The sequence below is a fragment of the Manis javanica genome, chromosome 17, assembly GCF_040802235.1.
Source record: "Manis javanica isolate MJ-LG chromosome 17, MJ_LKY, whole genome shotgun sequence".
In the NCBI taxonomy this organism is placed as follows: Eukaryota; Metazoa; Chordata; class Mammalia; order Pholidota; family Manidae; genus Manis; species Manis javanica.
Genome location: NC_133172.1, coordinates 14,512,094 through 14,530,346, shown reverse-complemented (window position 1 = coordinate 14,530,346; position 18,253 = coordinate 14,512,094). Strand labels below are relative to the sequence as shown.

Here is an 18,253-nt window from a genome sequence, read left to right as displayed (position 1 = left end):
CACAGGTACAATTCCAGTGGGGCTTTTTGACTGAATTGGTGGATAGGATTAAGAAGCTACATGAACTTTGATGGGAAAAACAATTAACTCTTCGCTTTTTACTACCCTTTAACTCAGCACTTTTCCAGATGTGGTTTGGGAATCCCTGTGCATCCCCAAGGCCTTTCTCAGGGGGTTAATGAGGTCAAAACTATTTTCAGAACAATACTAAGATGTGTTTGTCCTTTTCACTATCCAAAGGCAACCTGACCTGTGAGGCTGTCACTGCTGTGACGGCTAATGGAATGTATGCATGGACACTCTTGTGTTTTAAAAATTTCTCATTTTTATTTTCTCACATGACCCATGTCAATAAATATAGTCCACATGTACAAAAGCTCTTTGAGATTCTTAGTAATTTTTAAGAAGGTAAAGTCTAAGACTGCTACTGTAATTGAAATTTACTTCGTCCTTCTGTCGTGGGCTGACAGACCACAGCCAGCAGACTTCTGGCTTTGTCCTGAGAAGAAACCAAAGATGCTTTCGAATCTCACTGCACACATCACAGGGCTCTCAGACATCTTCTATACACTCATTAAAACTTCTAAATTGCCAGGATTTTTGGACTTGCCACTAGATCTTGAAGTGTAATGCATTACAGAAGCACATATATTACTCTCTCACACAGGTGTTTTACAAATATTTGTATTATCTGTAGTAATTCAATAACATCGGTTTCCTTTGTAATCCTGTGTCTTTGAGGCATGTAAAAACATGATCCTGAGAATGGCTTCACCAGCTTGCCGTAGGCGTCTTGAGCACAAAAAAGTTAAGAACTTCAGCTTCTGGGAGGTTACCAGAAAAAACTCAAATCAAGGGAAAGTTACAGCTAGGGGGGAGTCTCGAGGGTATTTGAATATAAGGGTTGTTTTTGTTTTTTTTTTTTAATTACATTTTGAGCTAAAACGGAGACTCTGGAAGATGGGGAAAAACCTAAGCAGGGCACCCCGCTCCCCACCCCCACCGATGTCAGTTCTGAAATTGGTGGTCCCAACCGGCAGGAAGCGCTGTACTTTGAATTTGCAGAACCCAGTTGTTGGATCATTTTATCTGCAGACAGGAAGGGGTGACAACTGAAAATCTGGACCCTCAGATTTTCCTGCTGCTCTGGGAACCTCCACCCCCAGCCTGCCGCCCCCGAACACGTTTTGTGGCAAGCCAGTCACAAAACTTCAAACGATTCATAAAGCTTTACAGGGAAAATTCTCACTTGCTCCACCTAGACCCCAGGGCATTTTCTGGAGTGGATGCATTACTACTAATAAAAATAACAGCCCTTACTCTGAGCCAGGCCGTGTTCTCAGCATGAAATTTCATGCCTCAACTGGTTTAATCCTCCCAACAGCCCGAAGGGCAGTACTATTACCACCTTCGCTTCACTGGTGAAGACACTGAGGCCCAGCGAGGCCCAGGCACGAGCCCAGGGCGCACAGCTCAGAAGCAGCGCTGTCATTCGCGGATTTTGGTTGGTGTTTCCAGCACGCCCGTGGGTCTGGGTTAGAATCAGTGGGCCGAGCTCGGAGAGGGAGTTAGGCGGAAGGAACGCTCGGAAGATGAAGCCGCGGCAGGAAGGGATGGGAGAATCCCTGGGGGCACAGACGCCGCCCACACAGCTGGGCGCCGCGGGATCCCGCAGGGCAGGGGTGGGCGCCGGGGCCCGTGCCCTGGGAGCTCTGCGGCTGCGGAATGGGCCTCTGGGGGACGAGCGCAGCCTTACCTGTCCGGGCGCTCACCTGACGGCCAGCTTGGATGTGGCGGCGCCGCGTACGAAATCTTCCCGGGTCCCCCTTCCCAACGCCCTGCCCCGGGGAATGGGCGGGTGGGCGTGGGGCGCTCAGGACCGGCCTGACCTGTGAGACCCGGGGCCCCGGTTGCCTGGGGAGCCCGTCATCTGGCGAAGGCAGGCCCTTCCGGGCTGGGACGGCTGTGGGAGGCGGGATGCCGCGGCGCCTGCAAACTCATAAATACTGCCGCCGCACTGGCGGCCGGAGACGCGCGTGCGGGCAGCTGGTGCCCCGAGGGTGGGCCGAGGACCGAGAGCGCGCTCCCTGCCCCAGCTCCCGGGCTCTGGGCTGAGAGTGCAGGCCCAGCTCCGTCCCGGCAGGTCCTCGGCGATCTGGAGAAGGACGTGGAGAGGGCCAGGGAGGGCTGGGGAGACAGGGGGTTAGGGTCACGTTAGGATGGGATGCTGGGGAGGGGCCGGAAGGGATATGGCCGCTCCAGGCAGGATGGAATTCTGGAAAAATCTGGGGGTGGAGTGGGGGTATTGGGTTCACTAAGACCAGAGTGGAAGACTGGAGGCCGGAGTAGAGAGTAATGAGGACTCCGAAGGCAGGCGGGATGCTGTGGGTTTAGGGACGAAGGTAGCAGAATCTGGGGTTACCGAAAGCAAGGTGGAATGCTGGGGTGGGGTTACCACAGGCCACTTGCCTCACTGGGCCCCTCATTTGCACTCCCCAAGCGATTTCACCAAGAATGAGCTTCCCTTAAGAGCCAGGGCTCTGGAGCCAGGACCCCTGGCTTCCAGTCCCCACTCCATCACATCCTAGCTGTGCAACTGAATCACCGGAGGTGTGCCAATGAATCACCCCCTCAGCTGCTCATTTTCCTCGACTATGATATAGGGGTGATGATCCTAGTAGCCACCGCACATAGGAATGTTGTGAGGCTCGCATGAGTTAAGCCATACAGAGTGCTTAGAACACAGTGCGGCTCAGAGAGCACTTGCTGCTTGGTACTGATTGTCATTTTTGTTTTCTCCCCAGCACCTGGATAACCATACCCTTGAAGACATCCCTGCCATCCTGCCTCCCTGCTAGAGACACTGCCTGGTCCCCCTCCATTCTCCAGCCTCCCAGCCCCCTCCTGCTGTTCCTGACAGAATTTGATCTACTTTAGACTCCTCCCCCAACTCCCTCTCTGCCCCCCCCCCGACCCCCCCTACCATGCACCCCCTTCCCCTCTGCTGGTCCTGCTGCTGTCTGCTCCTCCTTTTCTCCCTGGGAGTCCAGGGGGCCCCAGTGGCTCCCAGCGCTGCCCCTGAGCAAGTTCACCTGTCTTACCCAGGTAAGTGTCTGTGACCCCTCCTGGTGTGTTTCCCAGCCAGGCCCAGTTGACTGGGGCCTCAGGAGTCCCATGTTGATTGCTGGGTGACCCGAGGCTGGTGGCTTGTTCTTTTTGAGATCCGTTGTCCCTCTCTATTAAATGGTATTACAGGCAGTGGTATGTCTGGCTGTGTGTGGAAAATAATCATGGTGTCTAGCTTATAGTAAGTGCTCTCTGAAGGGAGCTGCTGTTGTCCTTGTTTACTGTGGCTCCACAAAGTTACGTCCTGACCATTGACCCAAGGGGGTGGTGTACCGTAGTGGTGAAAACTTGGGCTTTGGACCCTCTCCACCCAGACTTCATGAGTTTTAATCCCAACTTTGCTGTTTACCTACTGTGTGACCTTGGGCACATGACTTAACCTCTCTGGCCTCAGCCTTCTCATCTGCACAATGGGCTAACAGTGTGCCCTCTGAGTGAGGAGTAAATGAGCTATTACCTGTGAGGTGGCAAAATGGAGTTTGGTGTGTAGTAGTGGTTTTCACACTTTTTTTGCTGTTCACATAGCTAAAAATTTTTGAGAACCTCAAAGAGTTTGTGTGTCATTATGAGTCACATCCATAGTTACTGCATTATAAATGAAAACTGAAGCATTTAAAAATATTTATTAAGTCATTTGAAGTGAACAATAATAAATTCATGCTGTGTTAAGGTAAATGACATTTTTCATTAAAACTAATCACACTTTACAGAAGGAAAGAAATTGAGAGAGACGAGTGGCATTGACTTACATCTTTTTACGTCTCTTTAAGTGTCTGGCTTAATAGGAGACAGATTCTCCTCATGCCTGCTTCTCGTTCAGTCTGTTTCCATACGCTGCTTTGAAAGATATTTATGAAGAAGTGGTCTCGCCCAGACACATGGTTGCAACAGGGAAGAGGATTTTAAAAGGATTTTCGAGTAATGGTGGCTATTCCTTTTCAATTCTGCACCCAAACTCAACACTGTTTCCTTCTTTAAAATCATTTTAGCTTTTTATTGCAAAACACCTTTAGATTTACAGAAGGGTTGCGAAGATCGTACAGAGTTTCTGTACACCCTCACCCAGCTTCTCTTACTGTGAATCTCTTACGTATCATGGTACCATTGTCAAAGCTAAGGAATTAACATTGATATCATATCACTAACTGAACTATGGGCTTGCCTCGGATTTCACCAGGTTTTCCACTCTTGTCTTTATTCTCATCCGGGACCCCATCCGGGAATCCCATGCTCCATCTAGCTGCCGTGTCTCTAGTCCCCTCTGATCTGTGACATTTCCTCAGTCTTGCCCTGTTTCTGTGTCCTTGACACTTTGAAGGAAGACAGTTTCTTAAAGGTTAGTTGCAACGTGGATTTTGAAGCCTCACAAACGAACTGGCTTTGGCATTTTGCTGTTAGGCCAAGTGACCTTGGACAAAGCACTTCGCCTGGAAGCCTCTATAAAACTTAGTAACAATACAATCCCTTTCGTGGTGCTGCTGTGAAAATCCAGTGAGATCACAGCTGTCCTTCCTTTGGCAACTACATAACAGCGATCACAAATATACTCTGACTCAGCACTTCAGATGGATAACTTCTTTAATCATATATTGGACCTTAGGCTGTAGGTATACTGTTGCTCCCACTTTACAAAAGAGTAAAACTGAGGCTCATAGTGATGAAGAGTCTGATCCCAGGTCGCACACTCTGGAATCTGAACCCCCAGGCAGGCTGCCTCAAGAGTCTACAATATTTGTTTCAAAACTTTAAATTTAATACAAATTTTAGATTTAGCAGAAAATCTGCATAAACACTACAGCTTTTATAAACTCCTCACCCAGTTGCTCCTAACGTTAACATCATACATAACCATGGTACAATTATTAAAACTAGGAAATTAACATTGTATAACACTATCAACTGCAGACCCCGTACAAAGTTCACCAGCTTTTCCTCTCAGTTGCTTAGTGTTTAGTTGCTATGTCTCTTCTGTCTCCCCAAACCTGCCTGTTTCTGTCTTTCCCCTTCTTCCGTGATCTTGACATTTTTAAGTTCTGAGTAGTTACTGTGTAGTGATCCCTCATTTGGGGTTTATCTGCTGTTTGCTCATGATTGGAACTGAGTTGTGTGTTTCTCTGGCAGGGCTCTCATAGATGTGGTGTGTGTGCTGCTCGGTGCATGGCATCAGAGAGCTCATGATGCTGACCTGGCTTCTAAGTGATGCTAACTTTCACTGTTTGCTTAGAGTGGTGCCTGTTGCATTTCTCCACTGTTAAGTTTTTATTCTTTTCCTTGTAGTTCACAAATAACTTGGGGAAGATTCCTTGAGATTATGCAAATCATGTTTCTCCTGGAACTTCTGTCCACTAATTTTAGCATCCACTTGTGGATCTTGTCTGTAATGATTATTAGTGTGGTGTTTGCATAATTGTGATTTTGTAATTTTCTAATTCCCTCTCTCTGTCTCATTGACATTTTACTGTAAGGAAAGACTATCACCCTCTCCATTCCCATCACTATTTATTTATTTATTCAATTATTTAATTATATCAGTATGGACTTACAGACATTTGTTTTATTCCATGGGTTAAAATTCACTACTATTGTTATTTATTTTGTGGCTCACATTGTCCTGGATACAGTCTTTTGGAATTCCTTCCAATCGGCTTCTGTGCCTTTCAGCAAACCCCCATCATTTTTTGAGCATTTCCTCACTTTCTGGTACCACAGATTATTCCAGGCTCATCCGGTATATTTCCTGCCTCATGTCTGAGCCCTGGTTCCTCACATTGCAGACTGGGGATTTAGAAACTATGATCTGGGCAAAGTGTGCTCACTGCCACTGTGGCATCATTGCTTCTAGGCCTCCTCACAAACAGAGCTAGGCAATACATGTGTGTATGTTGCTATGCATATGAACACACGTAGATGTCTGCATCTGTATTAAGTGCCCGGAGATCACACTGATACCTCTGATTTCAGTCCAACGTCAAGGTTTACTTTAGCCACCTTCTTATTTGTAACTGCTTTCTAACATTGAGAAAACTAGCTCCCACTATCTACAATATACTACTTTTCTTTTTAGTGCCAGTATAAGCATAAAGTGGTTTCAGGACTGTTTGTCTGCATCCCTCACCAGATGATAGCACTGCTGTACAGTCCTTTTTTTGGTAGTCTGACAGGGCCCAGTCACAACCTATTTCCCATGGTTACTTTTCCGTCCCACCCCCTCAGTGTTGTACTTTATTCCTTTTTAAAAAATAGTTACATCTATTTGTTAGTATTTATATTCCATATTGCCTTCTCCCTGCATCCTGGGTAATGGTGTTAGGTTTTTCAGGGGGGGCATGTAAAGGAAATATGAACCATGATTATAGTTCTAGGAGTCAGAATTACATAAAAACGATGGTCTTAGAGAAGTTCCCTCCCTCTCCATCTCAACTACTCCATTCCCAGTCCCCCTTTTGTCTACCCCTTCCCCATCCATCCCATGTAAGTAATCCATATTGTTAGGGTATGGTGTATCCTCCCTGTATTTCTTTTGTACAAATGAGCAGATACCCGTGTATCTTCTTATATTCTTTTACATGAAGAGTAGCTGACTATGCATACAAGACTTTTATTTAACTTCATGTCCTAGACATCATTCCATACCAGTTCCTAGAACATGTCCTTTTTCTTTCTGACAGCTGCATGCTGCTCCATTGCCTGGATATTGTATAGATTATTATTCAGTCACTCTCTTATGTATGGGCATTTCAGTTGTTTCTGATATTTTTCTGATATGTTGCAGTCATAACAGTGCAACAGTGAATGCCCTCGTGCACATGATTTTCATGTTGCTGGAGGAAGAACTCATGTTCTTAACATTATACTATGCCACATGGCAATTTAAACATCTTGATGTAGGTGCTAACATCTAAGAATTTGGACCTATCACTTAAAAGTGTGGATTTGTATATCCATCTGTCTATGCTCCTGGGATATAAAACCACCATATGAAGATTTACTTAGTAGTTGACAGATTTGGTGGCACTTAGCCTGCTTCCTGCATGGAAGCTACACCAGAGCTGGGTGATGGCTGCCCTTTTTAGACAGGGTGGAGTCTATAGTTTGCCACGCACTGCACAACTCCCTGATCCATTACTCCTCACAGCTGTCCCTTGTCCGCATTTATATTGCTTAGCTGGCCTCCAGACATCTGCATTTATAACCCCTAAATGATATCAGGTGTGTAAAATATTTGGTGCAAGGCCTGCACACAGTAAGTAATGCTGTTAATCCTAATAATACCGATTCACCCTCTTAACCCTAACTGCATGAGGCACTGTTTCAAGTGCTTTACTTATTCATCAGACAACCCTATAGAGTAGATACTATTATTAGTACATTTTACAGATAAGGAAACTGAGGCTCAGAGAGGTGAAGTGACTAGCCCAAGGTAAGTGTAGCTTGGAAATGGAAGAGCTGGGATTGAATTTGGTAAGCTCCGAAACTAGGGCCTGAACTACCAAGTGTTCAGCAGGTGTTCGCTGTTGGCCCTGGCACTCTCTGCACGGCCCCCTCTGCCCCTTTCTCCATAGGTGAGCCAGGCTCCATGACTGTAACCTGGACCACATGGGTCCCAACCCACTCTGAAGTGCAGTTTGGAACGCAGGCAGCAGGACCCCTGCCCCTCCGGGCCCAGGGCACCGTCAGCACCTTTGTAGACGGCGGCATTCTCCGGCGGAAGCTCTATATGCACCGAGTCACGCTGCGAGGGCTGCTGCCGGGAGTTCAGTATGGTGAGCGGGTCCCAGGCGGGAGAGTTGAGGGGGGAACAGGAAGAGCAGTGGGATGCGGACTAGAAGCTACCACTGGGAGGTGGCTCAGCCTGGGCTGCTAATTGTTCTGCTTACCTGCAAGCCTGTTGTATGAGACCCTGGGATGAAAAGGGAAGGCTTTGGAGCTGGGGCAAGGCAGACAGAAGTTGCCTGGGTCAGACCCATTCAATCCCCCGCCTCCGGGCCCCACTAGTCTGAAGACAGATAGGGTGGAGATGTCCTGGGGTTCCCGGCTGACTGTACCCTTTTCTTCTCCCCTCAGTTTACCGCTGTGGAAGTTCTCAGGGTTGGAGCCGTCGTTTCCGCTTCAGGGCCCTGGAGAATGGGCCCAACTGGAGCCCCCGTCTGGCTGTGTTTGGGGACCTGGGGGCTGATAACCCCAAGGCCCTACCGCGGCTGCGCAGGGACACCCAGCAGGGCATGTACGACGCTGTTCTCCACGTGGGTGAGGCACCTGCCAGGGTGTGCCTGGAGGCATGGGGGCGGGGCTGAGGGGAGGCCACGCCCGGTTTGTTGAGGGAACCGGGCTGGGGCTCACGTGGTTCTGAAGCGACGCGGGGAGATTGGCCTCGGAGATGGTGTCTGTGGTTAACCAGACTGCCCAGGTGAAAATCCCAACTCCAGCACTTGGAGCTACGTGCACTGGTTTTCTCTAACAGAGCTAAGACGAGTCAGAATTCATACGACTCTAGTGATGACTCAGTAAGTTGACACGGCCCATCATGTCGTAAGTTAGATGTTGTTATCACTGTTGTTGTGACTTAAGAGGACAGGGAACCAGGTGCGAGATAGAGACTGGTGCTGAAAGCTAGGGAGTTCAAAGCCACAGAGTCTGGAATCAGACACCTGGGGTTTGATTCCTGGATCTTCACTGACCAGCTCAGTGACCTTGGGCAAGCACTTAATCCCTCTGGGTCTCAGTTTCCCTCTCTGAGGGAATAATAACACCCACATCAGAGTGTGTTTGGAAGATCCAGGTGATCAAGCATGTAAAGTGTTTAGAGCAGTACCAGACTATGTCAGTCTTAATGTTACTGTCACTCTGGGAGGGGACAAGATAGCAGGCAGAGATGGGGGCTAGTGGTCAGAGTCCACATGGCCCTGCAGGAGTCTCAGGGAGGAGAGGTGCAGGAAATGGTTCCAAGTGCACATGTGTGTCGGTGTGAGGTAGGGATCAGATAACCAGGGCAGCTCTGAGGCCAGGGGTTGTACAGCCCACACCTGAGCAACTGGGGCTCTCAATTCTGGCAAAAGCAGAGCTGGGTCAGTGTCCCCACTCTCCCCTCCCCACCCTCTGTCCCGCAGGAGACTTTGCCTACAACATGGATCAGGACAACGCTCGCGTCGGGGACAGGTTCATGCGACTCATCGAACCTGTGGCTGCCAGCCTGCCATACATGACATGCCCTGGGAATCATGAAGAACGCTAGTGAGGGCCCAGGGCTTTGGGGAGGGCAAGGGCCTGGCCAGTGAAAACAGACATGTCCTCCTTAGTGTCTCACTTTAATTTCTTTTACTGCAACGGCTCATTTGTAGCAGTGAGCGGAGAGGAGATGAGACATGGGCTGGGAGCCAGACTTGGCCTGACAGTGGGGACATGGGGGTGGATGGGGATGCCCCGACCCTCCCCCTACCCTTTTACTTCCTTTTATCCAGCAACTTCTCTAACTACAAGGCTCGCTTCAGCATGCCAGGGAACACCGAAGGCCTGTGGTACAGGTAATCTGGGGGCTCCCTCTCTTAAAGGATGGGAGGTGCAGAGGAAACCCCCCTTCTCTGACCCCTGCCCTTTGACCTGTCTAGCTGGGATCTGGGCCCGGCACACATTGTCTCCTTCTCCACTGAGGTATATTTCTTTCTCCATTACGGCCGCCACCTGGTAGAGAGACAATTTCACTGGCTGGAGAGCGACCTCCAGGTAATGTGGGTGGAGGTCTCCTTTATCTTGGACCTGACTCCCATTCTCTCCCCCGACTTATGCCCCTCGCTCTGGGCCCCTTTCTCTAGAAAGCTAATAAGAACCGGGCTGTCCGGCCATGGATCATTACCATGGGTCATCGGCCCATGTACTGTTCCAATGCTGATTTGGATGACTGTACATGGCATGAAAGCAAGGTGAGGCCTCTCTTCCAGGGGGTGGGATGCTGAAAGCCGGGCGGGGGGCCAGCCTGAGTCACTGCTCACCTCCCCGCTCATCCTGCCCAGGTTCGCAAAGGCCTACTCGGCAAGTTATTTGGGTTGGAGGATCTATTCTACAAATATGGTGAGTGACCGAGGGTGCGGGGTGTGTGACATCGCGAGTGTTCCGTGGCAACCCCAGGAAACGCCCCTCCCATCTCTCGCACATGCGGGGGTCTGACCCCTACTTGTTCTACCCTAGGGGTTGACCTGCAGCTGTGGGCTCATGAACACTCATATGAACGGCTGTGGCCAATTTACAACTACCAGGTGAGGTTCAGGGAGAGCCGAGGGCCCATGAGGCTGGTGTCAGTGGACCCCTGGTCACACCCCCAGGCGTGGCCTGGTGTAACACGGCCTTCCTCCTTGTTTCCTTTCTCGAGGTACTAAATGGCAGCCAAGAGATGCCCTACACCAACCCTCGAGGCCCTGTCCACATCATCACAGGATCTGCTGTGAGCAGGGAGGGGAAGGGTGCCCTGGGCTTCTTTCCTTTGCTATTTGTTGAGTGCCAAACTTGTACCAGCCTGGGTGCCACAAGCTTTATACTACTCTCATTGCTAGAGCGTAGGTACTCCTAGTAGCATGCCCATTGTACAGTTGTGAAAATAGAGGCTCAGGTGGTAAAATATTTGTTCAAAGTGCAATAAGTGGCAGGGGTCACAGGCTTGCCCAGGTCTACTTGATGGAACCAGGGGCAGAGGGCTTATTATTATCATTATAGCAAAACTTTAGGCTTTATTCACATTCCACCAGCCCTCTCATCAACGACCTCTTTCTGTTCCAGGATCCCACCCTGTAGTAATTGTGGCTCTTCCGTCTCCTCCAACCTGGGACAGTTCCTCAGCCTTTCCTTATCTTTTATCCTTTGCATTTCTGAAGACTCCTGGCCAGCTGCTTTGTAAAGTGCCCCTTGATTTGGGATTGTGTGACATTTTCTTAGGCTGAGATTCGGGTTATTCATATTGGGCAAGACTGTCACAGAAGCAACATTGTGGCCTCTCGGTGTGTCACACTTGGGGGTACATGTCATCTGTGTGTCCCACTACTGGACATGCTTCTCTGAATTGCCTGGTTAAGAAGTGTCTGCTGATTCCTCCACCAGAAAGTCATTATATTTCCTTTTAATTAATAAATATCTTTGAGGAGATACGTTTAAGCCATAAAAATGTCCTGTCTGTCCTCAAACTTGCCCCCACTAATTTTTGAATCCATCAGTGGGTCTCGCCTGCTACAATTACTGTGGTGTTCTAATGAGGATCTCCTAGCTCCCTCCGTCCTCCTAGACTCATTAATTAAAATCCTCCTGTGAGAAAGAGCTGTCCCTTCTGCCCCATTTATGTAGCTAGTTAGTTATTGATTTATGTCAGTATGGACTCATGGGTAATTAGTTTGTTCTGTGGGCTATAATCCAATACCATTGTTTTTATGTTGCTGCTCAAATTGCTCCAGCTTTGGCCATTGGGAGCTCTTCAGGCGGCCTCGTGTCCTTTCCACGTGCTCCTGTCATTTTGTGAGCACTTCACTACCTTTTGGCCCTATGGGGTACTATAGTATCATCTGTTTTTTTCCCTGCCCCCACCTTGGCATCAGTCACTTCCCCAAGAGGGCTTATTTTTTAATCTGGTTCTTACAAATTAGTAAGAGCGAACGAAGATCAAGTCAGTAATAACCACTTGTGATAAAAATTCAAACAGTACAGAGGGCAGGCATGACCACCAGCCATCCACACCCCTTCTTAGTCCCACTCTGTTGTCTCTTGGGTGGTGCTTTAGAACATTCCCTATATCTGCAAATGAGTAATTGTCACGGTAGAGATATGTTACATTTCTCCCACTTTTAAAAAGCAGCTTGGATCATGCTTCATACCCAAGGGGTTGTTCTCAACCTTGGTTCTCATTAGAATTACATGGGGAGGTTTTAAAACCCAAATGCCTGGGCCATATCCCAGAATAAACACCTGACACTCTGAGGGCGGGCCTTGGAATTGCATGCCACTGGGTAGCCACCACCCGGAGCAGGAAATAGAATGTTTTCAGCACCAGATGGCTCCTCATGCTTATAGGTGATTGTTATTCTGACCTATCAACATAAATTAGCTTTTATCCTTAATTTTAAATTTTGAAATTATTCAGGAAAGCTGAAAAAATACAAAGACTTTACATATCTCCTTTACTGACATTTCCCAAATGTGAACATTTAACTGCACTTGTTTAATCCCTCTGTTTCTTTCTCTATCCATTTCTCTAAATATTTTATCATTATTTTCAGGTCCAGTGGAGAAAGTTGCAGAAGTGATGCCCTTTACCCCCTCTGTCTGTATTTCCTAAAAAAAATAAAAGGGCATTCTCTTACATCATTACAGTATAATAATCAAATTCAAGGAATTAACATTGATAATATACATTACCTAATCTACAGACCGTATTCAGATTTAGCCAATTGTCCTGTTCATGTCCTTTCAATCAAAGCAAAGCCTTGTGGTTTTTTTCTGGTCCAGGATCTAGTTTAGGATCACACATTCTATTTTGGTGTCTTGTTTTGTCTTTAGCTTCCTTTAATTGGAAACCTTTCCCTGCTCTATCTTCCTTTTTCACGACCTTGAAAAATGTGAAGAGTACAGTGAAATTGTTTCGTAAACTCTCTCACCATTTGGGTTTATCTGATGTTTACTGGTAATGAGATGGAAGTTATGCATATTCGGGAAGAACACACAAAAGTCACACGGTGTTCTCAGTGCATCCCGCCAGGAGGCACATGGTATCTGTCTAACACCTTTAAGCCTCAGTTTCCCATGGCATAAATGTGGGATGGATCTGTCTCATTACTGATGATGTTCACCGATCACTTGCATCAAGTAGTGTCTGCCCAGCCTCCTCTCTGCTGTTACTATTTTCCCCTTTATAATTAACAAATGTCTCCTGGAGTAATACTTTGAAACCATGCAAATATCCTGCTATGGCTCAAAGGTTCATAACTAGTTTAGCATCCATTGATGATTCTTGCTTCCATCAGTTTTTACAATGATGGCTGCAAAATGGGGATTTTTCAAGCTCCCTCTTCCTTTCTGCTCATCTCACCTGGTGTTCTACTGCAAGAATGAGCGCCCCCTCTCCCCCAGGTGTTGCTGGTATTAAATTTTTTTCTTGGAGGGTCTCCCGCACAGCCAGGGTTGAGACCCACCGATCTGGTCTATTCTGAGAATTGTGTTTCCCTTTAACAATATCTTGGCCCTGCTTTGTGATGGCTACAGCGTTATTTATTTAATTGACCCCCACTGATGGGCATTTGGGTGGCCTCCAGCTCAGGGCTTTTACAGAAAATGCTGCAGTGGACAATCTTGTACAGCCCATGCACTTTTTCTAGAAGTCAAAGACCCAGGGTGTAGGAAGCATGGCTGGGTCAAAACTCTCAATTGTGAGCATTATTGAGGACAAGGCTTAACCGACTGTCTTCCTTGGGAGTGACAGGATCCTGGCCTGGCAGGTTGTTTCTGCTACCCTGCCAGTCCTCTACCCGCCCAGCCCTGAGTCTAAAATGATTCTCGATTCCCTCTGGCAGGGCTGTGAGGAACTGCTGACCCCCTTTTCCCTCTTCCGGCGGCCCTGGAGTGCCATGCGCGTGAAAGAATACGGGTACACTCGGATGCACATCCTCAATGGGACCCATGTCCACATCCAGCAGGTGTCTGATGACCAGGTAAGGGGTGGCACAGTCACCTGCCTGAGTGGCCAGATTAAAAATACGGATTCTAGAGCCAGAAATCCTGCCTCTGCTCCTTAGCAAGTAGATGACCTCAAGCAACATACTTCACCTCTTTGAGCCATAGTTTTCCCATCTGTGAAATGGGGATGGTAATAGTTTCCACCACCCAGGATTATAAGTTTATAAACACTTATATATAAAGTGTTTAGAACAGTTTCTAAAGTATAGTGGATTCTGTATCAACATGAACCAGGGGAAGAAAAAAGTGGGTGGTGGGAGGCAGTTAAGGAGAAACCAATTTGGTGTGTGTGGTAGAGGTGGCTGAAGGTTAGGTGGGCCCATTATCATGGCTCACCTTTCTTTTTGCCACTGTGCTTTTAAAATGATAGTAACTGATTTATTGAGCACTGGTTTTGTACCAGATGCCGGGCTAAAGGTTTTGTATCTACTAGCAGATTAATCACCACAGTAATCCCTGGGACAGATTTTCTTTTCCATTTTACAGAGGAGGAAACAGAGGCTCAGAGAGGGAAGGTAATTTTCCCAGGGTCACACAGCTAGAAGGCGGCCAAACTGGAATCTTGACTCCAAAGACCATGGTCTTTTTATTAAAAACAATGACCATTTATTGAGCAGCAAATACACCAGGAACAGGTTTTTGTGTGTATTATTTTTATCGGTTCTCCCAAGTTTATAGAATGGAAGTTAGGCTCAGAGTCTGGTCATGTGCTTACAGCCAGATCCAGATAGAGAGTGGCTGCACTGAGGTGTAAAGTGAGGTTTGTCTGACTCCAAAGTTGGTGCTCTAATAATAATAGCCTACACTTACATAGCTCTTGCCATGTGCCAGTTTCCCTTTTAAGCCCTTTTCAAATATCTCATTTAATTCCTACAACATCTATGATGTAGGTACTATTATTATCATCCCATTTTTCAAATGAGGAAAACTGACGTCCAGAGAGGTCTAGCAACTTGCCCAAGGTCATACAGCCTATCAGAGGCAGAGCTGGAATCTGAACCCAGGCCACCCAGCCCAAGTCTGGACTCACTACCTCCTCTGTTTTTGCCTCTTGCAGGATGGGAAGATTGTGGATGATGTGTGGGTGGTGAGACCCCTGCTGGGCCGGAGGCTGTACCTCTAGGGATGCAGACAACTCTCATCAGGAACCCTGGGCCTCGCTGCCTTGGCTGGTGTGACAAGATACTGCCGCGGCCAGGGTGGGGAATCAGGGCAGGCCCCAACTCCCCTGCTCTTCTGAGACCCCATGTGGGGTGGATGCAACCCTGAGAGAGCTGGGGCAGCCTCCCCTCCTAGAGAGGTGGGTCGGGCTGGCTGTGACGGAAGATGCCAGCAGAGTGCAGCAGGGCAGGTCTTGTGTGGCTCCGCCTTGCCTGCCTGCATAGCACTGACCAGGTGGAATAAAGAGGCTTAGAGCTGTGGCTCCGTGGACTTGACACTTCTGCTAGGGAGGCCTCCAGGCCACCTCTTCTCCTGCCTGCCAGGGGGCAAGGGGCATCACAGCCTCAAGTCCGCAGGGTGGACACAGCTGTGATGACACCACTCTCCAGCAGGTGGCTTTGGTGACTTTCTCCTCCGAGGCCAGAACTCTGTGCTCCAATTGTCCAAGGAGTGCTCACCAGGGTCCCTTTGTGACTCGGTTTCCCAGCGCGTCCCTTATCCTGGAAGGAGAGAAATGTTAACACGCCCGCCTCCTAGCTCTGGTGGCTCACGCTGTTTTCGTCCCCTTTTTTCCTTCCTTTCCTCTGTTTCCTTCATCCTTTTACTTAGTCAGCTGTTATTTATTGGGCACTGACCATGTGCAGGCCCCGTTCTCAGTGTCAGGGAGACAGCCGTGAGCTTCAGAGATCTCTGCCCTCATGGAGCTGACATTCTAACCAAGGTGTCAGACGGCAATCACAATACATAAGTGAAAGATATGGCAGGTAAATAGTGGTAAGTGCTCCGGAGAAGTGGGAGGCGGATGGAGAGGGGAAGGCAGCTGCGGGTTTTATGAGGATGGTCAGTGAGACCACACTGAGAGGGTGACATTGGATCTGAAGGCGTCTGGGGGAGGAGCCGCACAGGCATAGTGTTCCAGGCAGAGGAGCAGCCAGTGCAAAGACCCTGAGGCAGGAACTTTGGTTGCCCTGGCAGAGCATCAGTAAGGAGGCTGGTGTGGCTGGCAGAGAGAGAGGGAGAGGGACACAAGGGCAGGGAGGTGGCAGGCAGATCGCATGGGGCTTTGTGGGCTGTGGAGAGGACTTTGCCTTTGCCCTGAGCGACACGGAGCCACAGGAGGGCTGTGAGTTGGTGATAGGCGTGACCTGACTCCAGGAGTCCTAGGGTGGAGGGTGTCCAGGGACAGCCTGTGGGCTCCCAGCTCTGCAGGCTGACCTCTTGTCTGTCCCTCTATGTGCAGCACCTGCACATGCTCGGCCTCCTCGTATCTTACTCCCACCTGTTTCCCACCAGCTTCTTGGAGCTTCTGGAACATACCAAGCTTTCTCTCTGTGCATCGGCTCTTTGTCCCTGGAGTGACCTGTCCTCAGCTCATCCTGGGCTGGTACCTTCCCAGCCTGAGGTCCCAGCCTTCCCTGACTCCCCCAGTGGGAAGAGCTGCACTCATTCTCTGGCCCGTCCTTGTTTCATTTCATCTCCAGCTCCCAGCATTTTGCAATTCTCATGTACCTGCTACTTTGTTCACTGTCAGTCTACTCTCTCAGCTGGAGGTCCGTGAGGATGGAGACCAAGGTCATCTGGTTCATTCATGGGTCAGTCACCTCCACCAACCCCTCCCAGAACCCCGTTCTGGGTCGTCACCTTTGGGGGGTGGATCTGTGTCTGCCACTGGACTGTCAACCCCAAGAGGGCAGTCCCAGAGTGTGGCCCAGAGCAGATGGGAACAAGATAGATGCTTAATAAATATTTGTTGCCTTATTGAAGGCCATCACATGCCAGGCTCCAGACAAGCAACGCCAGGACTGTGATGAATCAGCCCCAGTTGGGCCCATGGGAGCTAGCAAGCAGGCAGGGAAAGTTACCCCACACAGCTGACATGCACCGAGGGAATGCCGTGGAAGGGCACCAAGCCTGTGAGAGTCATCATTGCATGCTGCGGCCAAATACTCAGCTGGTGCCCGTGGGGCCTGGCACGTTCTGTCCTGGGATGGAGGGGGCTGTGAACATGCCTGGGTGGTGGGGTCCACAGGGAGCCAAGGCCTGGCATGGGCAAAAGCTGGGTTCGAATCTCAGCTCTGCCACTTCCTGTGGGATGTGGAATCACCAGCCCTCTCTGAACCTCTGTTTCATCATCTGTTACAAAAGAATGATGGTATTTCGTGGGGTTGCCTTGGCATTAAATAGGGTTGAAAGCCTTTGTGTTGTCCTTGACTCTTGTTTTTCTTATGTCCTGCATTCATTCAGCTAGTAAATTCTGTTGGCTTTGTCCTTAAAATCTAACTAGAGTTTGTGCCCCTCTCCTGTCTCCAAAGCTACCTCCCACCCTGGCCCTGTCCACCTTGTCTCTTGCCTCCTGCCTGGTCTCCCCTCTGCTCCCGTCCCCACCTCCCACAGTCTGTTCCCACCGCAGCCAAAGGGATCTGTGGGCGGCTGTGTCAGATCGTGTCCCTGCCCTTCTTGAGTGCTCCTAGGGCTCTGTCTCAGAGTAAAAGCCAGAGTCCTCCCTGGGGCCCTCCACACACACCCTGCCCCGTCCCCTCCCCACCCTCATCTCCCCCTCCTGGCCCCTGCGCACTCTGCTCCAGCCTCACTGGTCTCAAACCTATCCAGTTCCCCTCTACCTGTGCACTGGCTGTTCCTCTACCTGGGACGCTGCCCCCAGGTACCCCCACGACTCCCTCCCTCTCTGCCTTCAGGTCTTTGCTCAAATCTCACCTTTCAGTGAGCCCCCCATGACTGCCCAACCCCAACTTCCCATCCCCTTTCCTTGCTTCACCTTCCTTCAGAGCGCTTCGGCTTTGTGACCTGATGTATAGACACAGCTTTAATTATTTAGTCTTTATCTCCTCCATCAGAACGTGAGCTCCTGGGGTGCAGGGATTTTTGCCAGCTCTGTTCACCCCTGTCACCCCAGTGCCTGATACACAGCAGTGGCTCAATAAGCACTGGCTGAACTAATGAGCGAAGGAAGGAGAAATATAGGTAAAATGCTTAACACAGCACCTGGCGCTGAGGGAGCAGGTAACAAACAGTAGGAATGACAGTGATTTAGGAGACTCAGGTAGAGGCCCAGCCCTCAGAGCTCCTACTGCTGGGTGCGCAGGAGACAGGCACATAGGGCTGATTGCAACACCTGTGCTGTGTGACATGCACAGGAAGTGACAGGTTGCAGGGCCAGAGACCCCAAGGCTTCTGGGAGGCAAAGCTGAGCAGACTTTTGGAGGCTACACAGGCCCCAGTCCAGCAGGCTAGGGGTGAGTGC

The 18,253-nt window shown here is 49.3% G+C and overlaps 1 protein-coding gene and 1 long non-coding RNA gene across 6 annotated transcripts; one reads left to right on the top strand and one right to left on the bottom strand.

The window, feature by feature from the left end:
- Nucleotides 1-668: 668 nt before the first annotated feature.
- LOC140846962 (uncharacterized) lies at nt 669-1,894 on the bottom strand. The gene is made up of 2 exons (XR_012126536.1): nt 1,757-1,894; nt 669-1,089 (listed from the first exon to the last, which is right to left on the bottom strand). It is a non-coding gene; the product is annotated as an uncharacterized lncRNA (long non-coding RNA).
- On the top strand, nt 1,401-15,251 carry ACP7 (acid phosphatase 7, tartrate resistant (putative)). 5 transcript variants are annotated; one of them, XM_017657750.3, is made up of 13 exons: nt 1,401-1,504; nt 2,805-3,105; nt 7,689-7,889; nt 8,191-8,373; nt 9,234-9,357; nt 9,585-9,647; nt 9,732-9,846; nt 9,936-10,043; nt 10,134-10,191; nt 10,309-10,376; nt 10,490-10,561; nt 13,668-13,805; nt 14,888-15,251. In XM_017657750.3, the coding sequence occupies exons 2-13, from the start codon at nt 2,985-2,987 to the stop codon at nt 14,951-14,953; spliced, it is 1,317 nt and encodes a 438-aa protein (XP_017513239.3). In that variant the 5' UTR covers nt 1,401-1,504; nt 2,805-2,984; the 3' UTR covers nt 14,954-15,251. The 5 variants fall into 5 exon arrangements, with proteins under 5 accessions (XP_017513239.3, XP_017513238.3, XP_073081659.1 ...); XM_017657749.3 differs by lacking the exon at nt 1,401-1,504 and adding an exon at nt 1,550-1,803; XM_073225558.1 differs by lacking the exon at nt 1,401-1,504 and adding an exon at nt 2,012-2,143 and having other exon boundaries at nt 9,615-9,647.
- The last annotated feature ends 3,002 nt before the right edge of the window (nt 15,252-18,253 follow it).